Consider the following 11400-nt stretch of genomic DNA (forward strand, 5'->3'; position numbering starts at 1 on the left):
TGGGCTCTCTGCTCAGCGGGGAGCCTCCCCCCCCCGCCTGCCTCTCTGCCTACTTGTGATCTCTCTCTCTCTCTCTCTGTATTAAATAAATAAATGAAATCTTTTAAAAACCAAACCAAACCAAAACAAAACAAAAAAAAAATGCCTGAAAAGGTCAGGAAATGAGGGGGATGAATGTCTCTCCCAACCTTAAATTTATTCTCCTCTTTCTTTTCTTTCAACATACAAACTAACATTGTCCATAAGGCAGGGATAATGTCTTGTTCATCTTCTTATGCCTAGCACTCATTACAGGCCTGCCAATATATATATATATGTATGTATATTGGGGGGAAAAATAATATAAATAGGAATGGAGATGTTCAGAAGTGTCAGTCTTGAAATCCTGGAACCATTGTGGGTTCTTGAACAAAGGAAAGATGAGATGGAAGAACCAGTGGGTCATTGATATGTCTCACTAAGATTTTTGGGAATGGACTGGATTGAAGTTTCTGAACATGAGGTGTGGTGAAGACTAGGTCACCGGTTGTGGTAAGGGAGTGATTTTATTTGCTGGATGGAGACAAGTGTGGAATGGTGAACAGGGATGGCTAAATAGGCAGTTTTTTAGATCCAGAATGGAAGACACCATAATACCCAAAGAGGTATAAAGGCTAAAATCTTTGTATATAATATTGAGTCAGTTTCACCCTTGTATGTCTCAACTAACGATTTAAGCCCTTTATTACTGGCCCTAAAAATCTCTAACTTTGTCCTCTGCAATGCCCCTGTACACACCCAGGGGCTTAGCCACCCCACTGCCTCTCCAAATGCTTTCTATATACAAAGAGAGGCAGAAGAATATAGTAGTTAAAATCTCTGGACTCCAGTAGATCCAATCACCTCCTTGTTGAGTGATTCTAAACAAGTCATGTCAACTAGTTAAGACTCAGATAAAACTGGGGTAATAACTGCCTCAGAGTAATCTACATTCACTCATTGAACAAATATTTATAGAGCATCTGCTACTTGCTAAACACTGCTAAACACTGACATGGGAGTACGTCAATGAACAAAATACACAAAACTTTGTCCTTTTGGAACTTACATTGTAGTGGAGAGCCAGAGTGGAAGACAAATAAGGCAGGACTTATAGTAGTGAAGTATGAAGCACAGAATCTAGCCGACAAAAAGTCCCCAGGAGATATGTGTAAGTATTTTTATTCAAGGTTACTGCCCCACCTCCAAAAATCTTTCAGATAACACCAGCTTCCTTCTCTATTATTTAAATTTGGATATTGTTTAGAGAAAATCTCAGGATTCTAAGTATGTACAAGTTTACCACTTTATCCCAAATGGTCTCATGAAACTATGCCCAGTGTTATTTTTTTTTCTTTTCAGCGTAACAGTATTCATTGTTTTTGCACCACACCCAGTGCTCCATGCAATCCGTGCCCTCCCTAATACCCACCAACTTGTTCCCCCAACCTCCAACACCCCCTTCAAGACCCTCAGGTTATTTTTCAGAGTCCATAGTCTCTCATGGTTCACGTCCCCTTCCAATTTCCCTCAACTCCCTTCTCCTCTCCATCTCCCCATGTCCTCCATGTTATTTGTTATGCTCCACAAATAAGTGAAACCATACGGTAATTGACTCTCTGCTTGACTTATTTCACTCAGCATAATCTCTTCCAGTCCCGTCCATGTTGCTACAAAAGTTGGGTATTCATCCTTTCTGATGGAGGCAAAATACTCCATAGTGTATATGGACCACATCTTCCTTATCCATTTGTCCATTGAAGGTCATCTTGGTTCTTTCCACAGTTTGGCGACCATGGCCATTGCTGCTATAAACATTGGGGTACAGATGGCCCTTCTTTTCACTACATCTGTATCTTTGGGGTAAATACCCAGTAGTGCAATTGCAGGGTCTTGAGGAATCTCCACAGTGTTCTCCAAAGTGGCTGCACCAACTTGCATTCCCACCAACAGTGTAAGAGGGTTCCCCTTTCTCCACATCCTCTCCAACACATGTTGTTTCCTGTCTTGCTAATTTTGGTCATTCTAACTGGTGTAAGGTGATATCTCAATGTGGTTTTAATTTGAATCTCCCTGATGGCTAATGATGATGAACATTTTTTCATGTGTCTGATAGCCATTTGTATGTCTTTGTTTAGAAATGTCTGTTCATATCTTCTGCCCATTTTTTTTATATGATTATCTGTTTTGTGTGTGTTGAGTTTGAGGAGCTCTTTATAGATCCTGGATATCAATCTTTGGTCTGTGCTGTCATTTGCAAATATCTTCTCCCATTCCATGAGTTGCCTCTTTGTTTTGTTGACTGTTTCCTTTGCTGTGCAGAAGCTTTTGATCTTGATGAAGTCCCAAAAGTTCATTTTTGCTTTTGTTTCCTTTGCCTTTGGAGACATATCTTGAAAGAAGTTGCTGTGGCTGATATCAAAGAGGTTACTGCCTATGTTCTCTTCTAGGATTCTGATGGATTCCTATCTCACATTGAGGTCTTTTATCCATTTCAAGTTTATCCTTGTGTACAGTGTAAGAGAATGGTCGAGTTTCATTCTTCTACATATAGCTGTCCAGTTTTCCCAGTGCCATTTATTGAAGAGACTGTCTTTTTTCCACTGTATATTTTTTCCTGTTTTGTTGAAGATTATTTGACCATAGAGTTGAGGGTCCATATCTGGGCTCTCTACTCTTTTCCACTGTTCTATGTGTCTGTTTTTATGCCAGTACCATTCTGTCTTGGTGATCACAGCTTTGTAGTAAAGCTTGAAATCAGGCAACGTGATGCCTCCAGTTTTATTTTTGTTTTTCAACATTTCCTTAGCAATTCAGGGTCTCTTCTGATTCCATACAAATTTTAGGATTATTTGCTCCAGCTTTTTAAAAAATGCCAGTGGAATGAACAGACATTTCTGCAAAGAAGACACCCAGATGGCCAACAGACACATGAAAAAATGCTCCACATCAATCGGCATCAGGGAAATACCAATCAAAACCACAATGAGATACCACCTCACACCAGTCAGAATGGCTAAAATTAACAAGTCAAGAAATGACAGATGCTGGTGAGGATGTGGAGAGAGGAGAATCTTCCTACACTGTTGGGAATGCAAGCTGGTGCAACCACTCTGGAAAACCGTGTGGAGGTTCTTCAAAAAACTGAAAATAGAGCTACCCTATCACCCAGCGATTGCACTACTGGGTATATATCCTAAAGACAAAAACATGGTGCTCCAAAGGGGCACGTGCACCTGAATGTTTATAGCAGCAATGTCCGCAATAGCCAAATTATGGAAAGATGTCCATCACTGATGAATGGATAAAGAAGATGTGGTATATATACACAATGGAATACTATGCAGCCATCAAAAGAAATGAAATCTTGCCGTTTGCGATGACGTGGATGGAACTAGAGGGTATTATGTTTAGTGAAATAAGTCAATCAGAGAAAGACAACTATCATATGATCTCCCTGATATGAAGAAGTGGAGATGCAATGTGTGTGGGGGTGTTGGGGAGTAGGGAAAGAAAAAAATGAAAGAAGGTGGGATTGGGAGGCAGACAAACCATTAAAGACTCCATCTCAAAAAACAGACTGAGGGTTGCTGGGGGGAGGGGGGACGGGAGAGGGTGGTGGGGATATGGGCATTGGGGAGGGTATGTGCTATGATGAGTGCTGTGAAATATGTAAACCTGGTGGTTCACAGGCCTGTACCCCTGGGGATAAAAATACATTATAGGTTTATTAAAAAAAAACAAATTTAATAAAAAAATACTGGTGGAATTTTGATCAGAATGTATGCCCAGTGTTTGAATTCAAAGATGCGTACTTGAGCAAGTTCCAGAACTTCTCTGAAATGTAACTTCTTTTTAAATAGAAAAAATATTTATTACTAATAAACTCTGTAAGTATTCTCCTTTTTTTTTTTTTTTTTTTTTCCTTTTTGGAAATGAGCTTTATTTCCAGTGCTACTTAGTTCTGAAAAGTCTGCATATTTAGTTTCTCCTCCCACCAGGTTTACCTCCAAATCAGGAATTCAAAACCCACAACCAACATATCAGACACCAACAGGATCTGGGTGTTGACAACCGGCATTTCATCCTGGCGAAAAAGGACCTGCCTTCCAAAGGAGAGTCTATGCAAAATGCTGTATTTCCTCAAATGAGGCTCACTGCTTTTCAACCTTGAAATCACTCACTTGAAAAGACCACCCCAAATTCCAAGCTTTCAGACCTGGACCTGATTATCATCATGTAAGTCACTCATTCTTAAAAACTACACATTTAATGGCCCCAAGGGTTACTTTAACAGAGGGCTGCAAGGCAGGGCAAAATTTCTCGTAACACCCACATCTGCCTCTGCCAACTGTTCTGTACCTCTCTTCCACGGTAATCAGTGAGGCTTTACCCTTAAAGTCCTGGGCATGACCTCAGAGGCACTGAGTGGCCGAGGAGAGCCCATCGAGACAGGAAAGGAATTTGGACACAAGCCCAGCAACAATGAACTTGCCTGTTATTCCTAAACACAGTCCAGTAAAGAGGCTGCATCAATCTTAAAAGCCAACCCTTCTGTTTCAGATCCCTGGATAAAAAATTATTTTGAAAAATCTGTATATTTGAACCAAAAAAGAAGGGTTATTAAAAAATAAACCAAGAAACATCCAGAAATGAGTTTCTAGTAAAAGCTTGCTAGATGAGAAATTCAGTCTAAAAAAGCAATCTACACAACGTTCTTTTATCTGTGGGGAATCCAATGTTATTACATCCCCTTCCATAAACCCTCCTGAAACTCCTTAAGTAGACAGCATTTCAACGCAGAAACCAAAGTGAAAATATCTTTGAAAAGAAAACAAGGACGTGGCTGGGAAGCCGTGTGCAGCTTGGCGAACATTTTTTTTTTCCACCCACCACGAACTTGGGCTTTCTGGGAAGGTCGCTGGTTTTCCGGTCAAAACCATTCTTGAAGTTGTCAGGAACGGAGGAAGGGAGACTCGGCATCTGGGAAGGTGGTTCCTGGTTCCCAGGAAGGTGTGTGTCTGGGGCTCAGGAGCCGAAGAGCACGATCATGCAGAACATCATGAAGACATTCCACAGGGCGATGAAGATCCGGAAGTATCTGAGGCTCAGCAGGAACTCCCGGATGTTGTCACATGTGCTGGGCTCCCTCGACTCCTCCCCAAAGCCCTGCGTGTCCTTCTTTTTCAGCTTAAAGTTGAGCACTGCCCCTGCGTTCATCAGCAGCGTCCCAAACAGCAGGATGTCCCCGATCATCGTTATGGCCGAAGCGTCCGTCAGAACCGGAAGTGGAAGTCCAGTATTCTCCCTTTTAATTAATTAATTAATTAATTTTAATTAATTAATTAATTAATTAATTAATTAATTTTTTTCTATTCTCTTTTTTTACTTGAAAATCTTGTTTACTTTATCATTCTTTTCAAAGAACTATTTTGTTTTTTTAAAAAATATTTTATTTATTTATTTGACAGATGGAGATCACAAGTGGGGGAAGCAGGCTCCCCACTGAGCAGAGAGCCCAATGCAGGCGGGATCCCAGGACCCTGGGATCATGACCTGAGCCGAAGGCAGAGGCTTTTACCCACCGAGCCACCCAGGTGCCCCTCAAAGAACTATTTTGTGATAGGTTGATCTCTGTTGTTTGTTTCTTCCATTTCTTCTTCTTCTTTCTTCTTTCTTCTTTCTTCTTTCTTCTTCTTTATCATTTTCTCCTTACCTCTACCATGACTTCTTTTCATTTCTTTGAGCTTATTTTGCTGTTCTTTCTCCAAATCTTAGGTTGGTCATCTAAATTTAGAACCTTCCTTCTTTTCTATGATATACATTTAAGGCTAAATCTTTAGCTTGGGTATCACTTTAGCCTCATTCCACACATTCTGCTTTCAGCATAGATCAATGTTCTAAATACAAGTGTCTTGTATTTTCCACTGTGGCTTTTTCTTTAAGCAATGACTTTAAAAAGTATGGTTTACTTTCCAAATATATTAGGGGTTTTTTGGGAGGAGAAAGAAAAGATTTTTCCCCTTTACTTCTTATTTTATAGCATTACAGTCAGGGAGCAAGGTCAGTGTGATAAGTTTTCCTTGGTATTTGTTGAGCTTACTTTTTCCTTTAGTTTATAGACAATTATGATAAATTTACATGTTACATGCATGTTTGAAATCAAAGTGTACTTCTAGTTACTTACCCAAAGGATACAAAAATACTGATTTGGAGAAACACATGCAACCCAATGTTTATAGCAGCATTATCAACAATAACCAAATTATGCAAGAGACCAAATGCCTATCAACCAATGAATGTATAAAGAAGTTGTGATACGGGGCGCCTGGGTGGCTCAGTGGGTTAAGCCGCTGCCTTCGGCTCAGGTCATGATCTCAGAGTCCTGGGATCGAGTCCCACATTGGGCTCTCTTGCTTCCCTCTCTCTCTCTGCCTGCCTCTCCATCTACTTGTGATTTCTCTCTGTCAAATAAATAAATAAAATCTTTTAAAAGAAATTAAAAAAAAAAGAAGTTGTGATACACACACACACACACACGAATATTACTCAGCCATAAAAAATAACAAAATCTTGCCATTTGCAATGACATGGATGGAACTAGAGTGTATTGTGCTAAGTGAAATAAGTCAGAGAAAGACAAGTACCATATGATTTCACTGATATGTAGATTTTAAGAAACAAAACAGATGAACATAGGAGAAAAAACAGAGAGAGAGGCAAGTCATAAAACAGACTTTTAACTATAGAGAACAAACTGAGGGTTGATGGAGGGAGGTGGGTGTGGAATGGGTTAAATGGATGATGGGCATTAAGGAAGGCACTTATGATGAGCACTGGTGTTATATGTCAGTGGCGAGTCACTAAATTCTGTTCCTCAAACAAATATTACACTATGTGTTAACTAGAATGTAAATGAAAACTTAAAACAAACAAGTGTTTTCTTATTATTTGCATTCCAAATTACATATCATATATAATATGATATATATTATATATTTATAATAAAATATAAATATTATAATACATACATAAAATATACATATTATTATTATAAATAGAATATATGTATACATTTATATCTTGTTCATTATATTACTTAGAACTTTTATAGCCTGATTGTTTTGCTTGTTTAATCTATCAGTTTTTTAGAGAGTTGTAATAAAGTTTCTCAGTATATTGGTGGATATTTTTGTTTCTCCTTTTGATTCTATCAATTTATGTTTTACATATTTTGACTCTTTGTTTAGAGGATCATACTTTGTAGAAATTGGTTAAAATAATTTGTTCTCTGACTCCCTTTCTTTCTCTCTAAGTCTCTCAGTCCACCTGTGGACTTTTATTCTACAAGAGGAACTTTCACTATTTCTCTGCACATCCCCCTCAACCCTCTTCCCACTTTCTATTTCATACTTGGTCTGTGAGAGTGTCTCATCTAAGATTTGAGCATTGTTCCACAGGAGAGCAAGAAAAGGATATAGAGTCTGATAGCAAGAGGAACCAAGGTGTGGCAGAGAAAGGTAAGGGAAAGACATGGAGAGTGTAGTTGAAAGGAGTGAGATGTGCCCTGAACTGAACCAGGTCAAGAGGGGTGACCTGGTTACCCCTCCTAGTAAGATGGAGGGTCCATGGGCCAAAGGAGGGCAGACAATTCCTGGCTGGCTTGTAAGTAGTATTTACAAAGAGAAAATGATGTATAACTTCAAAAATTATTTATTTATTTATTTTTAATTCCAGTATAATTAACATACAGTGCTATATTAGTTTCAGGTATACAGTGTAGTGATTCAACAATTCTCTGCATTAATCAGTGCTTCTCATGATAAGTGTACTCTTAATCCCCTTCACCTAGTTTACCCATCCTTGCCCCCACCCACCTATTCTCTGGAAATGCAGATAAAAAATTGCTACTGTCTATGGCTTCTCATTAGATTTTTCATTAGATTTCACTGTGCCAGTGTCTGTAAGTGTGTGTCCTTGCAGAGCCTCCACTGATATGTGAGGCAGGTGTACTACTGCCACTTTTCTGATGATGTCATCAAGGCTCAGAGCTGAAGTGAGTTGAAATTAGCTCTGCCTACCTTGACATCACAGTAACAAAATTTTAAAATGGAGAGAGTAAAAGATAAGAATCAGAGATGATTAAACCAGTTAAAGTTTGTGGGGAGGTGAGAGGAAGGATGGGAGATAGCAAATATTCCAACAGCGTTAACCATAAAAGGAAAGATGGACAAATCAGAAAATGTAAATATCCTGAGTGTGGTCTCAGCTGCAGACTAGCTGCATTCTAATGGTGGGAGCCTTAGAGCACAATTGTGCAACATAGGCACAACTCTGGCCCTGGCAGGAAGCACTGTGGGGGTGTACAGGACAGAGTTGGACAGCTCCTGTTTGCCCCAGGGCAATTCCTGGAGAAAGAGGCAGCTATGAGTTATCCAGGACACTGGGGATTGGGTAAATTACCTAATTAAAGGGATCTGGGTAAGACAATGACAATACACACTATACATGTCCATTTGTAAAAAGATCATTAAGAGTGTAGTCAGGCTTCTACTTCCGGGAAGATGAAGTAGGTGTATTTTTCCCTAGTCTCTCTTCTAACTAAAACCTAAGCTCTGAATATTACATATAAACAATCATAAGAAGATTCTTTAAGGTGGAGATCAGACAGACCAGCTAAGGACCTGGGTCCCCCCAGAATTCACTATTATGAGTTCTGGTTTTGTTTTGCTCTGCTTTATATATCCAAAATTGGACACAAGAAAAGCCAACAACTCCAAAATCCAATGGGCACAGACCCAAAAAATGCCCTCCCCCAAAGCCTGCTCTCTATTGAAGGATGAGGAAAGGGGCAGTCAAGCGAGACAGTTAGACAATATGCTCTCTACAAAGAAACTATAACCCCACCTTTACCCTGGCCATCAAAGGCTGAATGAAGAGCCTAGATTTCCACTTTTGCCACATTGTAAAAAATGTATACCCTCCCCAGCTTCTTTGCACCTGGGAGGCATCACAGAAGGTTGGAGTGGACAGGGACTTCCATCCCTGTAGGGTGTAATAAGCACCTCTCCTTCCACACAGTGTCAGTTGAGACCAAGTGGGGAGCCTGGAGTTCTAATCTTACCCAGTGTTAATGAGGTGTTCCTCCCCATCCTTGCTGGGTGGTATCAGATGAGGCTTAGCAGAGAGTGAAGACTTTCATGACTTCTCAATAATAGCAATCCTTTTTCAAGCCCTCTCAGCAGATGTCAATGGAGGCCACATATGGAGCACTCCTCATTCGGGATGGAATTAACAGAGGCCTACTGGGGAACCTAATCGTCTACTCCCACCCAGTTGTAATAAGTCCCTTCCCTTCCTTTTCCATGCCCTTTCCCCCAGTGTCCTATGAGGCTGAGTGGAAAGCCTGGACTTCCACTTCCACCCCATTGTCAGAGGAGGCCTTCTAAAATACAAGATTTAAATAAACTCCTGAGTCTTATAACACAACAAACAAAATGTCCAAGTTTTAAGTGAAAATCATGTCTTACCAAGAACCAGGGAGATCTCATACTAAGTGAGGCAATCAACAAATGCCAACACTGAGATGACACGTGTCAAATTATGTGACAGGAATTTTGAGGCAGCTGACATACAAATCCTTCAACAAGCAGTTACATATACTCGAAACAAATGAAAAAAAAAATAGTTTCAGAAAAGAAATAGGAAGATTAAAAAATATATAAATAAATATAAAGAACTAAACAAAATATTAGTTGAATGAAATATATATAAATATAAAGAAGAACTAAATGAAAAATTTAGAACCCCCCCCCCAAAATACAACCAAAAGAAAGAAAACTCGATGAATAGGCCCAAGAGAAAAATGGAGAAGACAGAAGGAAGAATCAGTGAAATTAAACACTATGCAATCTCAACAACAAAGAAAAAAATAGCCTGGGAAGAAATGAACAGAACCTTAGGGACCTGTCAGACAGTAAAGATCTAACATTTCTATCATTCAAGTCCCAGAAGAAGAGAGTTGGCAGGAAGGCTGAAAAGTATTAAAAAAAAATAATGACTGAAAATTTCCAGCATTTGGCAAAAATCTACAAAAAACCATAAACCTATAAGTTGAAAAAGCTGACCAAAACTCAGATGGATTAAACCCAAAGAAATTCATGCAAAGCATATCATAGTCAGTCTTCTGAAAACCAAAGACGCATATCATAGTCAGTCTTCTGAAAACCAAAGACAGATTTGATCCTGAAATTAGCCAAAGAGAAATGACTCATTATTGAAGGGGAATTAAAGGCATTTATAGATGTAGGAAGACAAAGAGAATTTGTTACCAGCAGACCTACCCTAAAAGAAGGACTAAAGGAAGTTCTTGAAACCAAAGGAAGTGAAAAAAAGGACTTTTGGATAACCAAGAAGTCAGAAGGAATAGAGATAAACTTATAGGTAAGCATAATACATTTCTTTCTCCTGTTGAGTTTTGTTTGACGTTTGAAGCAAAAATTATAATACTTTTTAGTGTGGTTCTCAGTTAATATAGAGAAAATATTTATTATATTATAAATGGAGAAGGGTAAAGGAACATAAAAGAGATAAAGCTTCTACAATTCACTCAAAATGTCAATATCAGTTGACTTTGATAAGATATATGTATAACATACAATATAATAATATATTAAGAAATTATATAAAGTATATAATTAATTATAATTATTATATGTTATAAAGATTATATCTATATATAATACATGAATGTATAATATTACAATTTAATACAATAAAGTAATTTCAAATGTAATTATATAAGTAGTTTGAAAATAAAAGGATGAAAGATAAAATATAAACATTACTAAAAGAAATTTGGAGTGCCTATCTTAATATTAGACAAATTATGGAACAAAGCAAATCACCAAGGACAGAGAAGGACATTACATAAAGATAAAAAGGTTAATCTCCTAAGAACTAGTCATCTTAAATGTGTGTATACCAGACAACAAATATATGAAGCAAAAACTGATAGAACTGAGAAGAAAAATAGACAAAACCACAATTTTATTTGGAGACTTGAACACTTCTCTATCAGCAATTGATAGAACTAGATAAGATGATTAACTCTCTCAAAAACCTGCTGTAAAGATTTAGGAAAGGAATGCTTGAGAAGCCTTCAATTGTCACCTGCAGGATATGCAGAATCAATAGTAGTTGAAATGATCTCTGACTCTACGGAACTTACATCTAGTGTGGACGACAGGTAATTACAGAGTCATGCTCAAGCATGCTCAAGTAAGTGGAGTAATAAGAAAATTCAGGATCCTGGAGGCAACTGGGTGGCTCAGTTGGTTAAGCATCTGCCTTCGGCTCAGGTCATGATTCCAGGGTCCTGGG

The 11400-nt window shown here is 38.5% G+C and overlaps 1 protein-coding gene across 1 annotated transcript; it reads right to left on the reverse strand.

Annotated features, from left to right (window-relative positions):
• Window positions 1-3943: 3943 nt before the first annotated feature.
• LOC101687728 (small integral membrane protein 7-like) lies at window positions 3944-5310 on the reverse strand. The gene has a single exon (XM_045088840.1). The coding sequence runs from the start codon at window positions 5272-5274 to the stop codon at window positions 5047-5049; it is 228 nt and encodes a 75-aa protein (XP_044944775.1). The 5' UTR covers window positions 5275-5310; the 3' UTR covers window positions 3944-5046.
• Window positions 5311-11400: the final 6090 nt, after the last annotated feature.

Source organism: Mustela putorius, unplaced genomic scaffold (assembly GCF_011764305.1).
Source record: "Mustela putorius furo isolate JIRA1106 unplaced genomic scaffold, ASM1176430v1.1 tig00003834_pilon_pilon_pilon, whole genome shotgun sequence".
Classification (NCBI taxonomy): domain Eukaryota; kingdom Metazoa; phylum Chordata; class Mammalia; order Carnivora; family Mustelidae; genus Mustela; species Mustela putorius.

Bases quoted from the DNA above. Each gene is read 5' to 3' on its own strand.
- LOC101687728 (XM_045088840.1), bottom strand. From the start codon at position 5,274: ATGATCGGGGACATCCTGCTGTTTGGGACGCTGCTGATGAACGCAGGG.